Here is a 20,238-nt window from a genome sequence, read left to right as displayed (position 1 = left end):
CATGGAAAGTGTATAAAATGTCATAGACCATCAACTTTTGGGACTTGTTTTATTGATCAACTTTTTTTTTGTTTCTCAACATGCTTATTTTACTGATATGTGAACTCATCAAGCAATTTGACCATTTTATTTTGGTCACAATTTTGTTTCAATAAACCATACATTATCTCCGATTAACCGAGTAACCATGCCGATGCCATGTTTACCCCTAGGTACACACAAACAGGAAGTATGGCGCCACGTCAAATTTTGGAAAGGTCTATTAGAAAGAGCTAACACAACTGTATAGTATTAGATGAACGTATACAAACAAAGGTCAACAACAAAGGAAGCAGAAATTAGAAAGTAGAAATGACTTGGCGCATTTCGGCACAAATACTAGTAATATGGGGAATATGGCTAATATAACTTTAGCTAGTTAGTGCGTGGATCTTGTCCAAAAAGCCAAGTACCACTTCAGTGAACTCATGAGTGAAGTTGTAAGACACTCGACTCTAAGAGTCACCATGGTTACATTTTACTTTATGGTCAATAAGAGACACTTTTAATTGACAAACAATATCCGTAAAAATATTTGTATTTGTTCATACAAACTTTCTGAGCTAGTCGAAAGCAGCGTCTGTCCCCTTTCTCCCATAATTCAATCCCAATAACACACTGTAAATTAAGATGTATTCAAGACATGTGAACGCAAAGGTAGAAAATCTGATCAATTTATCTTTGTACATTGTCCAACATGAAACACATGATGGATGATGACAACCAAATTGTAAAATTGATAGATCATTTAATATCATTATAATTATAATTATGACCTTTGGTGACCCAGATTTACATTCCCATATAAGGAGACAATATGTAACTTACGAATATCAGCACGTAATTATTAAAATAATCGTGTACAACCTGTTCAGCACATGTAAAACAGAATTACTATACTAATTTAATTCCCTCAGTTTTTGTGCACTGGTTTATGAGAGTTTTCTTGCTTCAGTGATTTTTCAAAACATAGCTGCTACCTTTGTAAATAAGAGAGAATGTTAAAATAAATGTTCTTTCAGAGTGATGACGAATGAACCAAGTAAACGTGGGACCACCCATGCCTGGTAAAGAGAAAGTACCGGAAACTCTAAAGTACACATGATCAATCGAGATGCAGTATTTTTCAATATTATGCATTCGATAACTTCGAATATTACAACCGAGTAAACAATTTACCCCTGTTTAAGTCATAGGTAAAGTCTACCCAAGTTGAAAGAAAAACAAAATATGTAAAAGGGCTGTTATGGTTCTGTCTGTCTGTCTGTCTGTCTGTCTGTCTGTCTGTCTGTCTGTCTGTCTGTCTGTCTGTCTGTCTGTCTGTCTGTCTGTCTGTCTGTCTGTCTGTCTGCCTGTCTGTCTGTCTGTCTGTCTGTCTGTCTGTCTGTCTGTCTGTTTATCCATCAGCTGGTGGGTATGAAATCCCATTCAGACTTGATACACAGCTCTCCCATGATTGATCAAAAACTGATTATGTTTTGGTAAGTACTGTATGTATATTAATTGATTAATTGAGTCATTTGCATAAATAATGGTTATAATGATAATGCTGTATGCATACTAGACCACAGACAAGACTAGTCGAATCTTTTACAAGTATAGTGACTTTGGTAAACAATGTAAATACAACCAGTGACAAGCAAACATTTACAGGTGGAATGTTAACTTGTTACAAACAAACTGGGAAAGTAAACAAATGAATTGGAGCAAGTACATCTTGGAATAGTCTAGGTCCAGACTGGCCGCATTAGGTACTCAATGTACTTCATTACTATCCCCAGTCCAGAATGTACTCCATACTATCTCCAGTCTGGCTCAGGACCCAATGATCGCACATATTTTTGTGCTATCTCCTACAGTGTTCATATAAACATGATGGTGTCCTCGCGTCCCCACTTGATTTTAGTTTAAACAGACTGGGGAGGGGTCATTCTACAAACATGAGAAAAGTCGAAGGCGTTTGGTGATGACAGCCTGTCAATTTGTGATGGTTTACTATTGACAAGCGCCTTTCGTTCTTCACTTACCATGGGGGTTCAAACACACTTGACACCTTTCATTGGGACCTGAGCTAGACTGGGGATACTAATGGAGTACATTGAGTACGTAATATGGCCAGTCTGGACCTAGACTAATGTTGGAAGTACAGTCACAAGTATTACATTCCATCATTTGATGTGAACAGTTTTTATGGCTTCGTTAAGCAGTAGCTGACATTCTCAAACGATTTTCAAGTTTTCCCGGCATTTCATGTCTATGTAAAGAGCCCATAAACCTATAACTGTTCTTATCAAACCATGAAATGTAATACAAGTCTCTGTTGTCACAACATGCTGTGCCAAGTGTTATTAACCCAATTCATTTGTTTACTTTCCCTGTTTGTAACAAGTTCCACTTGTAAATGCTTGCCTGTGGCCGGTTGTATATTTAACGGCTGGCTCAATTCAAATGAAATTCGGTACACTGACATCTTCACTAAGATTCGAGGAAGAACTGATTAGATTTGGGCCATGGTCCATGCAATAACTAGTTAATTGTAGCCAGATTACAAAAAACAATTTGTGCAAGGTCATCCATTTTACACTGAACACGTTAAATCTAATCAGTTCTTATCATGAGGAAGCTGTGTACCAAATTTCGGTGGCCTATTTAGATAACAAAAATAAGTTTATATTATATACTACGTTTAAGTGAAAAGTTCTCCATAATATTGAGTTTTTGTAGATTAAAAAATGATGTTACATTAATGGAAACTAAGGGACCAATCAGTTTCTTGGCGGAGGGGAGGGGTCACCCTGTTTTTGAAATTGACAGTGGGGGGTCATGCCGTTTTTGAAAATTTTAGATGGGGGGGGGGGAGTCATTGTGTTTTGGATTGTGATGGAAGAAAAAAAACATTTTCATAATCATGAACTTGCCAGAAGGGATTAATACACATCAGATTCCAGTTTCTATTATACACTAGTGACTTTATTGTACATGTAATATTAATGTCCCTATACCAATGTTACGGGCCCATTTTTATGTGACATGGGAAACTCATTCAAAACTTACATTTACGTTAGCTTTTCGAAGCTTGAAAATATTACCTCATAGGCTATGAATAACCTAAACATTGCCATAATAGAAGCAAAAAACTGCAGATCTGCCAGGGGAAAACCCCTAGGACTCCCTCGCCCCCAGAGGTCATTCATGCATTCAACCAACAATCAGATGCACCAACAACCTTTTTATTGTCATAATGGTATTAAACCTTTCTTAAATATTTTCACCCTATTCTAATTTGAGATGATATTGTCTTTCTAAAGGTGTGAAATGTTTGCCAAGATAGTCTAAAATTGCCTTAAAACTCCAAATCTCCCCTACCAATGATACTACCATTAGATGTACTGATCTTTACTGTAATGATGCCATATAACCTGTTTAAGAACATATTTCAACCCTATGTAAGTTATAAAGAATAGTTTATGATACTTGATGGTGCTGTCTTGTAAAGCATGGATTAAATTATTGCTTGAAAGGGTCTGAATAGCCTAAATATTGGCTTGCTTTAAGAGTAAAATTCCTCTAGGGCTTCTAGAGGGAGACCCCCTCGGACCCCCACATGAGGTGGACATATCCCAGTCTCAAGCTCTTCCCCCTACCTCTTACTGTCAAGATGCTACCAAACTATATTTCAAAAATATTTCAACCCTATGTAGTTGCTTTTTACATGTTGGTGCTGTCTTGTAAAGCGTGGAAATTATTTTCTGAAAATGTCTGAATAGTCTCAAAATTGACTTTCCAGAGTTAAAAACCTCCAGAGCTTCTAGGGGGAGACTCCCTAGGACCCCATAAGAGATGTACATATTCCCTTCTCAAGCTTTCCCCCTACCTTTCACTGTCAAGATGCTATTAAACACCTTTTGGAATATATTTATCCTGTGTAGTCAATAATTATAATTATGACAGTGCTATCCCGGGATATTATAAAGTATTTGCAAGACAGTCAAGCAGTCCACACTGAGTCACGATCAAAATATACCTGTCATGTGAATATTATATATGGGGTCATCATGTTTTAGAATTAAGTGATGGGGGGGGGGGGGTCAGCCTGTTTTTGGTTTTACAGATGGGGGGGGGGGGGGTGGGTGGGTTCAGTACAGTGACTTTTTGTCGGCCCGATTTAAGAATCCACTGCGCCCCCCACCCCCATGCTGGAGAAACTGACCAGTCCCTACAAGTGTCCTTCAAACGAGATGTTATGAACAGTAGCTCACATCCTGTACTGGTTATGTCCTTGAATAAATTATACGGTTTACTCTTTGATATTTAGACTGGCATTAATATTATTGCCTTCTATTTATTTACTACATACTTCCATAGCATTTCAAAACACAGATGATCGCTGCATAAACACCAGACTAGATTACGTCACGAGTGACGTGAGGATTTCGCTGATGAATCATACCGAGAGAGAGGACTTTATCCCTCAGCTAATGACGCAGTCTTATCTTCAGAATCGCTATGAACAAAAATTAGACAAAAATTGAAGATAAAGACCAAATAAGTCTTTAATTTGTTACTGATTTACACACGCTAAATAAAGTGGTGATCAGTGATGTATGCATCTTTCGATTCAGCATTTTAACTTTCCCGGCTGGATAATTTATCATAATTTTGGAATTTCAGTCAGACAACTCGGCTTAACACACAAATAAGCGTTTAGCATGAAATTTGTCATGTGTATTTGACGTTCATTTTGTTCCTTTCTCTTCTAATAATACATATTGATGATGAAACGTGTCAACAAATGGATGTATTTAATAGATTGACGTGGGCAATGTACATGATGTAATGCAGTGACTGTGTGTGTGTGTGTGTGTGTGTGTGTGTGTGTGTGTGTGTGTGTGTGTGAACAGTACAGTACGTGAATTGTGACAATCGTACAACCTAGAACACTGAAGTAAGCGTTTTCTGTTTGTACCACAATCGTTTTCACATATATATCAAGTGTAAAAGTATACTGTTTCAGTTGCTTTTAATGATTAGTCCAGTATGTGGTGTCTCTTAATGTAATCAATTTGTAAACAATGCTGGCAGTGCAAAGCAAGTAAATAGTCATTGACTAGAGTGTAAACAATGTTAGCAGTGCAAAGCAAGTAAATATTCATTGACTGAAGTGTAAACAATGCTAGCAGTACAAAGTAAGTAAATAGTCATTGACTAGAGTGTAAACATAGATGTCATGAAACATGTCTAGATCACATCGTTAGTTGAATATAACCATGGCTGTTATGCTGTCACTCACTGTAAGCAGTCTGCAGTTCCTCGTCAGAAAACATTATTAACTAACTGACCACATTAGAAAGAGCACATACTAGCCTTGTAAATATACCAATTGAAACAGTATACTTTTACAGTTGATATGAACGCTATAACCGTGTCTAACACTTAGAGAAAGTGCTTTACTTCAATCGTTGTAAAAGACCCAATAAATATTGACTACAGTGGTTTCGACAATGATTTCATAAAAAAAATTGTGGACAATGGATGTTTTAGACTGCCTGTGTCTACAATTCGCTTGTAAGTTATCCCCCTGGGCAGGGGGGGGGGGTTAGGGAATGATACGCCCCTGTTTACACTCCTCACGTCAGACAATGGCAACGTCCCTCCATGGCAGTTTTTTTTTTGTATCAGAGGTGCGGTAAAATAGGAAAACATAACAACAATTTTAATTTACCAGGCAGTGTCTAATTATTGGTATTTTGACCATTTTCAGTGAATATATTGTGGTTTTCTGATATTTCATATTTGTGATGTCGAAATACAGCGTCCAGCGTCGGTCTCATAATTTGAGGTACATGATGTGGACAGCCGCCACAGACCAGGCAGAGATGCAACGTTGCAAAATTTTGTGAATGATAAAACATTGTTTGATACGACGCAACAGCACGCCATCATTGATATACATGTACAGCGCGTTGCGGGTTACTGTTCACTCGCGCTGTTTGATAAAACTACCGCACGCAGAGTCCAATGAGAAACTGCACGCCATTCTCGCAATCCAGCGCAAATATTTTTGCGTAAATACAACAAACGTTCTGAACAGTGCCGTAAAGAGGCCTGTGGGGTTTTTACGACGTATTGCATGTTTCCACCTACCTTACATGAATCCATGGCAGATCTGGTTATCTCGTCTGTGGCGTTGACCTTGGTTTGGCAATAGATATGGTATCTACAAACGACGTTACGGCAACAAACCAACGACACGATATTGTGGTCATTTTACAATATTCCATCATTTTGACACATATAAACTGGTATCTTTCCCAATCGTTAATTTTCACTGGTGGACACTAATTTCATAATTAGAAATTCCAGTGTTTTCAAATTTTAAATAAACTATTCGCAAATGAATTAAAATAGATTTCGCTCTGTTATCCTTATTTTGAATTGAATACATTTCGTTTCATTTCATTTCATTTCCAAGAATAGTAAGAATAGTAAGGAATAAAAAGGAATAAATGAAAATCAGCCGCCATGCATTTTGTTCAATATTGGGACGCAGCCACAGAGGGCGCCAACTACGGGCACGGTGTGAAATGGATGGGGAGTCAACGTTTACTCAAGCCCAAGGAATGGGGTCATTTCTCTATGCAGATATGATTTACAATGAAATAAAATTGACATACCTTGAAAGATGGTATATATTTTTTACATTATGTGTAAATAGAATCTTTGCATCGGTGCAGATCCATTCGTTATTCAGTGAACCGAAGTCGTCAACCGTACAAAAGTGCTTGCCGCTATGAGATTCGTTCTCGTTCGATGGCGTCATTGGCGCGCACGTACCTCCGAGGCACCGTATCAAAGTCGTTGTCGCTTACTGTACAGTACAGGGACCCGTTATTATTACATGGGGGGGGGGGGTTAATCCAAACCGATGTTCAAGAAAATGTGAATGGGAAATTTAAGCACCCCTAGCCTCATCTCGTCGATGACGGAGGCTCACTAATTCTAAATGGCCATTTGCTGACCCTTTCAAGAAATTGCTAGCAACCATATTAATCGAAAATTAAATGTGAGTTTTACATTTTGTATATGATACTCCACACAGTGGATTAGACAAAGAAATACATTGTCTTAACTAGCATATGACGCGTGGTCAGTGGATGTTTGAGGATACACGCCCTCTCAATACATACATACATACATACATACATACATACATACATACATACATACATACATAATGTACAATATGCACACACACCCCCCCCCTCACTCACTCACTCACTCACTCACTCACTCACTCACTCACTCACTCACTCACTCACTCACTCACTCACTCACTCACTCACTCACCCACTCGCCCACCTACCCGTACCCAATTCTCGCCACTTTAAAAACATTTTTTTACACCTTTTGAATTAAAAAACTAAGGTACGTGGGATTATCGAAAACATATTTTTTTATTTGGCCCAAGGCATGACAAGCTTGCAATTGCATGTCCAAGATTCTTACACCGAAGCATCTTTTTAGAGATAATTTATTTACCATCCACAGCATATAAGTCATAAGTCATATGCGTTTATTGAAAGAAAGGATGAAATACTGAATTTGAGTGCATTAAAACGTTCACATACGCTAACCTATACTACTGTGTACTGACGGGATCTTTATCGAATCGTCGACCATAGATCGCGGCAACTAAAATTGGTCTCGACACACCTTGCTCCGACCAAATTCTATTGAATGGCGCCTGAGTGCTCCATTCCCTTTCTATCGGTGCAAGTTCGACTCCGCTTGTTAAGACTTCAGGGAACAGGTTAACTTCTCCTGCGAGTGTAAAGTTTCCCGAAAGATCGAATTTATCGAAAATTGTGTGGGCTGTAGTTTCTGCTTCACCACAATGACTTACCAAATTTAACTTACACTTGATCAATGCACACACTTGAAGGTAGTATTTACCATCCGTTGTATGAAGACCAGTAAATGCACCGAGAGCGTATAATTCTTTGATCACACCATTCTGTCGTTTTTCATATACAAGGTTGCAGCAAAGTCCATTGTTGCAGACATTAACAGATCCCTTGTCGTCCCGAAGTGCAACAAACGTATATGGGTCATCATTCATTTCGGCTATGAATTGGGTATTCGTACCAAAAGCCTTATTATTAATAGATAAACGTTTCGAGGCTATGGCTGAATCATCTCTGTTCTGGGTCTTTACAACACGCGGCAAATTCGAACGCATGTCGCTAGCGTCTGATTGGTTGAAAGTTTGTAAAGTAAGAAAGTTCTCGTAAATTGTCGCATGGTGGCGCGGTCTAACAGGCAGTCGCCCAACAACCAGTTTCCCCTCATACGACAACATGTCGTAGTGGTACGCTACTGCACCCAACTCACCGGCATACAAACCACTTCCGGTCATTTCCGCTATTGGAAGATGTTGATTAGATGCCAGAAAATTGACATCGTGGCTTATTGCAAACGATTGGTGAAACTCCACAGCGGTGAGGAGAGGTAGTACGTTCATCCATGCGGTCGGAAAGGCTATATTTTTTACACCGACACTTGCAACCAAATCCAACGCAGGGTGGCTGAAGAGGACGTCGAAGCAAGTCATCATGCCAAAAAGCCCAAAATCTGTTTCGAAGATACCATAATTTTCACGACCAGTAGATCCAACCTGGAAGACATTTTTTTCACCGGCGAACAAGTTAATTTTAAAGTACCTAGCAACATAGCGACCATCGGAAAGGAAAGCAACGTTTGTGTTGTACTGATAACGCCCGTCATTAGGGCAGTTCGGATCCTTCGATTTCGTGCACCCATATATAGTTGCCATGTTTGCTACGACAACGACCGAGTTCTCTTTTGCGATACAACTAAGTTTTTGTAGTACTGTATTTTCATACTGCCTGGTGTCATTTGAGCACGGATTGATGTAGTGGTTGGTGTCAGGACTGGGCACGGCTTCTGAAAACGGGACGATTTGATCACGGGATAATCCAAGCCCAGTCACTCCGTATTCAGGAAAGACTATAATTTTGGCACCCTAAAGAAATAACAAGTAAAAACATAAAGTATGATAATCATCACAGTGATTTTTTCCTGGGGAAAACTACATTACACTAGGCTTCAGAAAGTGTAAAATTACACAACTTGGTTATTATTAAACGCCTTTTTGTTACATTTGTAAAAGTATATATTTTTGAAAATTTTGTTCGCGTGATAATGAGAGAGAACTATCTGCTACATGTATATATGCCTTTCTTGTCAGTTTGCGGTACCAATGCAAGACGTGAAAACCCCGTGCTAGTGACTCGGTAGTTCTGCTGGCGGACTGTGCACGCGCTATTCCGCTCAACGCCGCCTCGTCTGCAAGTAGGAGTAGTGACTCATCAGCAGACTACATGTAGCACGGAATGAGTGATAATTGGGTCACTGAGAAAGTAGGTCAAGCAACTTGCTTACCACACGACCACACATACCTGGTTTCCGCTTTTCATTAGCAGCGTTTAGGTTTGCAGATTATATACAAATAAGGAAACAATAACAGCAGCAGCAGCAGCAGCAGCAGCAGCAACAACAACAACAACAACAACAACAAACTAATTCAGACGTATATGAGTGGACTAAATGTAGTAATATATGGGAACTTCGAGCGATTAATCATACGACAAACTACTAGCGTACCCATAGCTCATGGCTCTTATATCGCCCCGGGATATATCACTGTAAACCTTACCTCAATCGCAGCCAAAGCTGCTTGTTTCATAAAGACATCCAAATTAATGTCCATTATTTTCATAGCAACATGACGTGTAGCAATGCCGAAAGGCCAAATGAAGTCAAATGAAAGGTGTTCATACACTGCCGCCAAATAGGTTGTATTCGACTCGGAGTCGTCCGTCGCTGGATAGAGATGGTGACTTCGGTTGTGTTGTTTGTCCGGTATAAATGAACATGTCACCAACAGAGATGTCAAAATCAGAAAAAACAACCGAATCGATGCCATTGTGTTCATTGTGTTGTGTTCCGTCAAGAGCTTATGCCAGCAGTGCAGATGGTGTCTTCAAAACTGGGCTTCAAAACTTACATGTCGTTTCCTGTGACCTAGGGCTGTGACAAGGCACCGTATTATGCAATATGTACTGTGGCATGACGCAGTAACTAAACGTGCAAAGTTGCGTCACAATAAACCATGAGACCCTACACGAAAGGGTCTATGAATAAACATACCTTTGGACCCGACCCTTGAGTAAAGTCTACTAGGTTGTCAAACAGTTCACTAGATTTACTTAATTACCACGGTACTTGTTTCCCAAGATATGTATCAGAATATTTCTATCAGAATACGGTAAAATGTCAATAATATCGATGATATTGACGTGTTTAGCCAACTATATATGAAAGGGGTAAAATTACACTTGTTTCTATGATCGCGCAAGTCCACCCATCGCGATCGATAATATCTCGACAAACAAGTGTCTGTGCATCCAACCATAGACCCTACACCGGTGTAGGGTCTATGATCCAACCATGCATACACATGATGCCAGACAGTGGCTTTCTCCGGGAGTGGTAAGGCCGATGAGGGCGCCCCGTCATGGACTCGACCAATAGACAAGACAATATACTAGTACTCGTTCAAAAAAAATTTCGTGGGTCAAACATCTCGGTTTATTGTAATGTTATTAGAATTTCTTACATGTACACACGCAAATTCCCCACAAGCGTAACTCTAGATGTACTCCCGTGTACCTTCGCTGTTACTCGCTTCTCTGGTACAACGATTTACCTAGATTTTTCAGAAGTACAGTGTAGAGAGTTACATCGGCAGTACACTCCGTTCCGTAACTGAGAGTTGGAGTTACGGAGCGTAACTCTCTGCTCTGTTACCGCTAGTGTACCTTCGCCGTACCGCTATTGTAACTCTGGAGCCCTGACGGTTTGGGCCGGTTTTGTGGGTTCAAAACCTCATATTTTTGGGGGCAGGGATGATTATTTTTGTTTAGTAGGTCAGAATTATACATCACTCTGGTTGTGGCTTATCTTATCATTTTATGTATTTTCCTTTGAGTAAAACATTAATAAACTCAGTTTATGCCACTTTAAGCTTCATCATTACTCATATAAATAAACAGTAATGTATATCCTGTGACATGAATATACTTTTGAATTATGTCTGTATTTATAACTTTACATGTAACCCCCCATAAGAACACTTTCTGGTCAGCATGTCAGTTTTTATTTGTGTTACATGTTTGTCAAGCCCGTGCAGTCTGCAGATCCGTGGGGAAACACAAATATAACCCTCCCTACTTCAGTGAAGACAACTGCAGAGCCAATCATGAACACACAAATGACATCTGCCCCCACATACACACTTGCTGTAAAGTACTAAATAAAAAGAACAGTAACTGCTATAAATAGTAGACTGAGTGAAAGGTTTGTTGAGAATTAAAAAAATAGAATGTGTAAAACAGTTTGTTATTATACACATGGGAAGTGATTTGTAAACACACTAGGTAAATCCGTCAGAACAGTAATCTCACATAGCATCACACAACACCACACCACAAAACATTACATGGCATAAGATCATATATTACATCACATAACATTTCATCATCTTACTTAACAGATTATTAAAACGACTCAATCTACTTCAACCATGGGCTAAATTTTGTGGAAACTCAAAAAATATGTGAGAGAGTTTAGCACCTGACTTTGTAGAAACTCAAGTGACATGTAAGAAAGTGTAGCACCTGACTTTGTAGAAACTCAAGTGACATGTGATAAAGTGTAGCATCTGACTTTGTAGAAACACAAGTGACATGTGATAAAGTGTAGCACCTGACTTTGTAGAAACTCAACAGACATGTAGGAAAGTGTAGCACCTGACTTTGTAGAAACACAAGTGACATGTAAGAAAGTGTAGCACCTGACTTTGTAGAAACACAAGTGACATGTGATAAAGTGTAGCACCTGACTTTGTAGAAACACAAGTGACATGTGATAAAGTGTAGCACCTGACTTTGTAGAAACTCAAGTGACATGTGATAAAGTGTAGCACCTGACTTTGTAGAAACTCAACAGACATGTAGGAAAATGTAGCACCTGACTTTGTAGAAACTCAAGTGACATGTGATAAAGTGTAGCACCTGACTTTGTAGAAACACAACAGACAAGTGATAAAGTGACTCATGATTTTGTTTATTACAAGTATTTGTAACACTCACACCTTTATATCAGTGTCACAATCATATAAGGCAGGATCAATTTTAGTACAAAATTACATGATTTTCCTTATCAGCTTAATTTCATACAAAATGTAAATTCCTATAGTTTATCAAATGTGTCATCATCAATTTGTAAAGTTCATTGCTCCTCATTCAAATGAATTTCTGTTCAATATGACAGGCTTATAAATGTAGTATTTTATTTCGGGTCCCTCTCAAACCATCGTCCGTATATAGCTGCAGAGACGAGAGGTTCCGAAAGGTCATCACTCCATACATGATCATAGGGATATACTGTGTCCCATCTTGTTATTGGTGGTAGAACAACATTATTCGTCAAAACCATTGGAAACAAGTGAACACCTTGATCAAAATTTCCTGAAAGGCTGAACTTTTCAAAGACTGTTGTTGCCGTACTGATGGGAGATCCACACTTAGAAGGCTCATCTTCAGCACACTTCATTATAATGCACACCTGAAGATAAAATTTGGTAAAAGCAGTGTGGAAACCATTGAAGACTCCTAGTGCGTACACTTCTGTGCTGTAGTTGCCTGGATGTTTGGTGTATGAAATGTTACAGCATAGCCAGCCATCACAAACAGATATGCTATCTTGCTCTTCTTCCAACAACACAAACGTGTACAGATCATTATCCATGATCCCATAAAAGGTATCTTCCACTTGTGGTGTAAATTTTAGAGGGGTAACCATAGTTTCTTTCGACACTGATGTACGGTCAGCATTGGTGCAACAGCGGTGGTCACCTTTGATGGCTGGTACCCAGTTAATTAGAAGCTGACTGTTACTAGTTGCCATGTCATGATGATACTTCACAGCACCGCTGATGCCCATAAAAATTCCACTTCCCGTCATATCCTCCTTCGGTAAATGACGATTTGATGCCAGTAGGTTTACGCCATGAGCCATTGCCCAAGCCTGTTGAATTGTAACTGCTGTCAACATTGGTAAAGCGTTCACCCACGCAGTAGGGAAGACTATGTTCTTTATTCCGTCATCGTAAATCCATCTGAGCGCTGGATCTGAAAACAGCATGTCATAACAAATGATCATACCAAATGAACCAAACGCAGTATGGAAAACTCCATAATTACTTTTCTCAATTGTGCCACGATTGAAAGTGTTTTTTTCATTTCCAAACAGATTAATCTTGAAGTACCTTCCAATGAGAGTTCCGTCTACATCAAACGCAACGGCTGCATTGTACTGATATCGACTGTCTGATGGACAAGCTGGATCATCATCCACTGTACAGTATGATACAGCTCCCATTCCTGCAACTACAACAATGTTGTACGACTTGGCTATACAGCTAAGTCTTCTTAACACTTTGGTCATGTTGTATCTTATCGGATCATTGCACGGGTTTAGATGTTTGGTGAGAGGGAATGGCACTGTTTCCAGGAAAGGAAGAATCGTGTTGCGATCATAACCATCACCAAAAAGTCCATATTCTGGGAAAACTATAATCTGAGCTCCCTGTTGAGAGAAATGCAGAAAACATTGAATGCTACCTTTCTTATCATAACACATTAAAAATAACTGGTTGGTTGGTTAGTTAAAACAGAATAAGAACAAAAAAATAAGTGTATGTGTGTGTGTGTGTGTGTGCATGTTGATAATGCTTCAATTGATAATCACACTTATACTGCCAAACACTGTATGTCAAAAATGTATTTTTATTTTGGTATATACACCATTAGTAGAAAATGACAGCAACTTCAGACACTCTGACTCAGTACAAATGAAAACAAAATACAATAATTTGTAACACACCGCAGTTCCAACAGAAGTCAGTGAAGTCTGGGAAAAATGAATACATGTTACACTTTATGTAGTCTGGACTCTTCTGCAATGGACCGAGTAGTAACAGTGTATCACAACAGGGAACTTGCAATCCAGACTGCGCATGCTCAGACACAAAGGACTATGGGATTATCTGTGGTTATTGTAATACTTAATCTGGAGCTACCGATAAAATAAACCTTCCACAATGGTCTGGGTAACTCTGAATTGATTATTCGTGGTTGCAAATAATGTAACAGTATTGTTTACAATACCAATAGTATTTATTATCACATTTCCCACAATGCAACATTCATCATGGCGGGTTTGCAAGTTAACAATTACTTGCTCTTTGTTTTAATTTGTAAGGAGTCGGCATGTCTGCAGTGTTGTCCTTATCTGCAAATATTTGTATGAACCAAGACAAAAATATATTTGTGACGTGCACTGTTTTGGTGAGATTATGTGGAATTGGCTGTATAATAAATAAGTTTGGATCCCTTATACTAGAAATGACAAGGAAACTCAAATGATACTATGACCAATTTGAATTACAGAAGGTCCTAAATTTCAGAATAAATAATTATTTCCTGAGCCTAATATACAATTGTGGCATTGCCATCTTACCATCATTGACAGTGAGACTTTTTCTGATCTGGCCATAGAGGGCAATGTTAATTATTTTTCCATCAGATTCCACTAATATCAGGTCATGACAAAGATAGATGTAAAATAATGGGCATTTGAATGTTTGAATAATTTCATTCACTGTGTAGAATACTAGTACTCAACAAAAAAGATAATTTTATCAATAAACAGTGCAACAAAATACAGACTTCCAATAATTTGACAACTGACAGCCATCTTCATTTGGGAATAGGTCCTGACCCCAGATTAAGATGACTTTTGTTGGGTCTTCATAACATAAAAAGATGATGTTCTGGGGTGCGTTCGATTATGCATCCCCGGGGAGCCTCAGACCAGGCTAACTGACGTCACTTGGGCACCTCGGGTCATATGAAAATTGAACATATTTTATTGCATTTGGGGTACCCCTGGGAGCCTATATAATTAAATCCGTGATTCACGATAAATAATTTGGTCTGTCTTTCCAAAATATTCTAGACAATTTGAAGTGAAAAATTATTTCCTAACTAAATGTGGAAAGATATCCTCAAAATACGGTATAATTCTTTCAGAATTGATAACAATAACCAATCACATGTCGTCCCCATCTTGGGTCAAGTCAGGTCAGGTCAATCCCCAAGCTGCCACTGCTTCATGAGGAGGGTCGACTTGGGGCACCCCGAGTTTGACATCATGTAGTAATCGAACGCAACTTGGGGCAACTTTAGGTGCCTCGAGGCACCATGGGTTGCATAATCGAACACACCCCAGCTTACCCTTGACGACGCAATCTTTGCTTGTTCATCATAAATATCCAAATTTTGATTCATAAGTTTGACAGCCTTTTCTCTAGATGCTGTATGATGATATGTGTCCGGGTCACTGATGGTAACATGTTCAAATACAGCGGCAACATAACCATTATCTCGTAGCAAAGCTCCACTGTAAAGCTCCAATGTATTAACCAACAACCATATCACAATCAGCAAACATTTCATTTTGGCACAAAATACAGATCAGCAGAGGAGTTACAGAATCGTTATATCTGGAAACAAATATGAGTGAGAAAGAGTTTATGTGGGATGGGTTTATTAATTGTTAAAACTCATAAAAAACAAGCTTTGAGGAATATGACAGAACCCCATGATGCATGAGTGCAAGTGTGGCATACTCGGGGTATTTGCTCGAGTGCTTGCAGTGCTGCACCCATAATTTCATGAGCATAGCAAGTGAAAGTGCAGCAGAAAACACTGCAAGCACATGTGCAAATACCCCTGAGTATCAACACTGGACCTCACATGGCATGGAGTTCTGTTATTATTACATATGTTTATCTGAAATGGCAAATTTCCATAAAAAATCATAAAGTGTTATCACCTGATTTCATGTGTGGTGAAAACAATTGCGTTCTCATTTGCTAATCATTTAGATGCAGGTATGCAATAATGTTTTTGGGTGGACTGCAGTACACATACAACTAATATGTGTGGCACCAGTGCAAGTAATCTCTTGTACATATGTAATAATATAAGTAAGGGGTGATGCCATAAACATGCAAGGGGGTTAACTACGCACAGATGAATACAGGAGAAAAAGACTCACAAATTGCAATCTATGCTTATTCTATCCATGTACTACTTAAAGTCTGGATGTCAATGTGGTGTTGACTCCTTTAAGTATAATCTCAGTAACTAGAACGACAGATCTTAAGATTTGGCTTGTCTTTCCGATGCAAATACCGATGACAGCACTTTTTGAATATTCGTAAATACCTAATTGCGACATCCTTTTGCATTATGATCATCCTTGAATAGAATATTTCTCCTTGAGTATTAGACCTCACAAGTGACTATGTTATGAATAGTATTAGTATGATTTACCACAAACGCACACTCATGGACCCCAGCACAAACATACATGATACACTCAAAATCTATGATCCAAATATACAAAACAAGTGGTATACAGAAAATCGAGTGTTAATTATGATATTGTTTAGAATGCTTTGGAAAAGAAAGATAGGGATACTCGGCTGTATCAGTGCAATATTAACACCAAACATCTGTTTGACTCTGTAGTCTATTCAAGTTCGTACATCTCTTCCCTTATTTCATAAATATAATATATACATAATCTAGTAAAAATATACTAACAAACAATTTGTGATTTGATTGAGTTTATATATTAGTAGTTAGCGAACCTGTCCGTCTTGTCGAATGGGTGCCCTTGGTTTAATCACCGCAGCTGGAAACTGAATAGTAAATAAAACACGAACAAACAATTACAGATGTTCATTTGTTTGACGCTACTAGTCTCGTGCCTTCTGCACACATGTTTATTATCACAACCGGTAGTGTCGTGGTACCATTCATAGACTGCACACCAACAAGTCACTATTTGAGCACATCTCCTGCGCTTTAGGATGACCCTGTACCTTTTCACGCTACTCTCTCTTCTGTGTTTGTCTGCAGCGAGTGGAGAAGTCGACGATAGTATCGGTAATCCCTGCAATGAAGGTAATGTGAAACTTTAGAACTTTTTCGTAGTTCGATCCAACTTCGAAAACTTCAAGTTTTGGGTTTTGACTTTTGCCGTCCCTGTCCTCATTTGATTTCCATTGTATATCAAATTTCAAGATATCTGTACCGCCGCTGGCTTTCCGGTATGTTCTAAGGTTGTTTACAAATCAAAAAGCTACCCGCCATGCCACGGTGAAGGAGGTTAGAATGTTGTGTAAACATTGCCAGGCGGATTACCGCCACTTTGGCGACACGACGGAAGATGACTTTCTTCATCTCTGCATCATCTGACTTTGTATGTAGGCGACAAATGTTAAAATTGCTGTTCGCTCGCAGACCAATAATTTGTCACAGGCAGATAATTTCATTGTGCTCACTTTTGAGAGTTAGAAAAATATTTTGTGTAATTTTTTCATTCTTAGATGTGCGAGATATAAATTATGAATACCGTGACCTACACTGACCCGACCTTGCTTTGTTTACATTTACCAGTCAGCTGACCCGATCTCGAGGTCATGACACGCCTTGCATAATTTATGCACGTGTTCTCAGACAATAGTGCAAGTAAGAAACAATATGCGAAAAAAGGAGTACATTTTCCATATTAATCATTTTGACCAATTGTAGGTAATTTAATGGAATTTTACGTTTTGTATTTAATCAAGAAGTTTGTTGCAATCCAATGCATTACATATTTTTTTTATTTTTTTTATCATTTTGTTTTTATCTTTGTGATATGACCTGCACAAAGATTTTGAAAAGTGCCATAAATGACTTTTTACTAAATTTTAGCTACAATGATTTACTCTGTAAAAGTTTCTTTTTTTTTTGCATGTTTTTCTTACATTTGACACTTTAGTGCTGAAGATAGAACAATAGACCAACCTAGTCGCAACAATGTCATCAACTTCTTGTAGTAGAATTTTTTTTTAAAAATTATTTTTAATTTTTTTTGTAAATTGTATGGTTTTTTACTTCGTTTGACTGAAAATCTAATGAAGGTTTACACTTCCATGATAAGGCGGGGAAAAAAATAATTGTGTGTTTCAGATAACATGGCCTCAGAAAATAGGGTAGGTAGGTTGGGGATTTTATTTTATTTTACCTTTTAAATTGTTTTTAGGTTTGAAAAATATTGCTTCGACCCAAAAACAAACAAAATGTCGATAAGAATACACCTTCTGTGATAGTTTGATGAAATACGTACAGACATCGCTGGGGAAAGAAAGTAGATGTGCATGGAAGTCAAGAACACAAAGAAGTTCTTATCTTTTTGTTTCAAATGTTTAAAAAATGTTTATGTTGGAGGCTTAAACTAGGGTCGATTTGGTTATTGGAAACACAATTTTTATTTTTATTTGGCCAACTGGTAATGTTATTTTCTACAAACTTGAATCTTAAGCAGCTTTGAGGCCAAAATCAGTCAAATATGATTGGCAACTAGAGTATTTCAAAAATGACTATTAAATAGAAAAAAAAAACCTTTCCCAGTTCCATGTCTCCCTGTGCATAGTATAAATTTAAAAACTGTGTCTTTTTTCAATGTTGATTCTAGACAATGTGATTGTTGAAGGTGATATTGCTATACCGCAGCATGAGTATTTACAGCGGAGATTCTCAAGAAGTCTGTTTAGGAGAAGAAGAGCTGTGACAAATGATGCAGACAAATTATGGCCAAATGCAACAATTCCATTCGAGATAAGTAAACATCTTGGAAGTAAGTATACTTACATGTACAGACAAATTATGGCCAAATGCAACAATTCCATACAAGATAAGTAAACAACTTGGAAGTAAGTATACTTACATGTACAAACAAATTATGGCCCACATTATTGGAACATTGGGGAAGCAACATATCATACCTGCACAGACTGAATGTGACATAGGGATTACTGTACCTGTGCTCACCCAGTTTAGTTACAAATCTTTTCTTATATGCACAATAACAAATTTATATATATTTTGAAAACAATTATGCAAATCATTTCAGTTGGTGTATGTTTTACAGTTTTTTAAAAAGTAGAAAAACAAAGTAAAGTTCAGTAATGAATTAGTTCTTGTGCCACAACCAAGGGTTCCTGATTACATGTACTTACAAATAACTTTTCACTTCTTTAAGACAACAGGCTTTGTCAAACTGCCTAGCAAACGGAGAGTTTGACAAATCCTGTCAACCTGGACAGGTGAAATGTTAGTTGTAAGAAATTCGAAACCATGGTAAAACATTGGTTGTGATACAAAAAAAACCTTAATTATTACCATGTTTTAATAGTCTACGTCCTTTCACGGACCATATTACATATTCAATCCCAGTCTAGTCAATCCCCTTGCTCAAGGCGTTAAATGTGGTTCACCCCCCCCTCCCCCATGTATAGAATAGTTCAATTTCAAATTGTTTTATTCGAGATCTGAAATAAACAGCCAATACTCATGCAAAGAATACTAACATATAGATTCTTGTAAGAAAATGTTAAAATTAATATTCATAAAAAATTTACAGTACTATGTTAATTATTTCTATTTTTTCAAGAAGTCTTTGATGTTGTACTGAATAATTAATCAATCAGTTGTCACTTAAACTAGGAATAATTGCTTATGTATATATATTGTATATTTCTTGGCATATTGAACCTATAGGGTATTAGGGAATGTATCTAGTCTGAAAGATCCAGGGAATTGCTTCCCCTTATATGCACTCACTGACTCATGATAGGGTAGCAATTGGTTACATAAGCGGACCAATGGCTGGACCTTTCAGACTAGGAATCATGTACATGTATCATGTTGTCTTCAGTTTTTTATTTAGGCCAACTGTATGCATTCAAATTTGACAATAGCCATCTATGAAATCAGGGGTCTTATATACCCACTCACTGGGTTTAAAGGCCCATGTTGAGACAATAAAAAATTGGGCAAGATAAATAATTGTCCGGTAGTGCTTTAGATAAACTCAGTCATGATGAAAAGAATAATCCTACCTCATCATTGTGGCCCCACTGACAATATAGCAGTA

The 20,238-nt window shown here is 38.0% G+C and overlaps 3 protein-coding genes across 3 annotated transcripts in view; 1 reads left to right on the top strand and 2 right to left on the bottom strand.

The window, feature by feature from the left end:
- Nucleotides 1–7,536: 7,536 nt before the first annotated feature.
- LOC144435011 (pantetheinase-like) lies at nucleotides 7,537–10,061 on the bottom strand. The gene is made up of 2 exons (XM_078123545.1): nucleotides 9,776–10,061; nucleotides 7,537–9,082 (listed from the first exon to the last, which is right to left on the bottom strand). The coding sequence occupies exons 1-2, from the start codon at nucleotides 10,052–10,054 to the stop codon at nucleotides 7,679–7,681; spliced, it is 1,683 nt and encodes a 560-aa protein (XP_077979671.1). The 5' UTR covers nucleotides 10,055–10,061; the 3' UTR covers nucleotides 7,537–7,678.
- A 2,229-nt stretch (nucleotides 10,062–12,290) lies between these two features.
- LOC144435303 (pantetheine hydrolase VNN2-like) lies at nucleotides 12,291–17,053 on the bottom strand. Its single transcript, XM_078123898.1, has 3 exons — nucleotides 16,904–17,053; nucleotides 15,480–15,748; nucleotides 12,291–13,770 (listed from the first exon to the last, which is right to left on the bottom strand). The coding sequence occupies exons 2-3, from the start codon at nucleotides 15,699–15,701 to the stop codon at nucleotides 12,472–12,474; spliced, it is 1,521 nt and encodes a 506-aa protein (XP_077980024.1). The 5' UTR covers nucleotides 15,702–15,748; nucleotides 16,904–17,053; the 3' UTR covers nucleotides 12,291–12,471.
- A 7-nt stretch (nucleotides 17,054–17,060) lies between these two features.
- The window catches only part of LOC144435302 (bone morphogenetic protein 1-like), a 91,269-nt gene continuing 88,091 nt past the window's right edge, over nucleotides 17,061–20,238 (top strand). Inside the window, exons 1-2 of the mRNA XM_078123897.1 lie at nucleotides 17,061–17,219; nucleotides 18,778–18,939. Coding sequence (XP_077980023.1) covers nucleotides 17,126–17,219; nucleotides 18,778–18,939 — 256 coding nt within the window. The 5' untranslated portion in view covers nucleotides 17,061–17,125. The remainder of the gene's footprint in view (nucleotides 17,220–18,777; nucleotides 18,940–20,238) is intronic.

The sequence above is a fragment of the Glandiceps talaboti genome, chromosome 5, assembly GCF_964340395.1.
Source record: "Glandiceps talaboti chromosome 5, keGlaTala1.1, whole genome shotgun sequence".
NCBI classification, from domain to species: Eukaryota; Metazoa; Hemichordata; class Enteropneusta; family Spengelidae; genus Glandiceps; species Glandiceps talaboti.
This window is presented reverse-complemented; position numbering and strand designations above follow the sequence as displayed.

Excerpts from the sequence above, each read along its gene's own strand:
- LOC144435011 (XM_078123545.1), bottom strand. The coding sequence starts at position 10,054 with ATGAACACAATGGCATCGATTCGGTTGTTTTTTCTGATTTTGACATCT. Across the intron at positions 9,083-9,775 it reads CAGCTTTGGCTGCGATTGAG|GGTGCCAAAATTATAGTCTT; the intron begins GTAAGGTTTACA and ends TTATTTCTTTAG.
- LOC144435303 (XM_078123898.1), bottom strand. The coding sequence starts at position 15,701 with ATGAAATGTTTGCTGATTGTGATATGGTTGTTGGTTAATACATTGGAG. Across the intron at positions 13,771-15,479 it reads CAAAGATTGCGTCGTCAAGG|GGAGCTCAGATTATAGTTTT; the intron begins GTAAGCTGGGGT and ends TTCTCTCAACAG.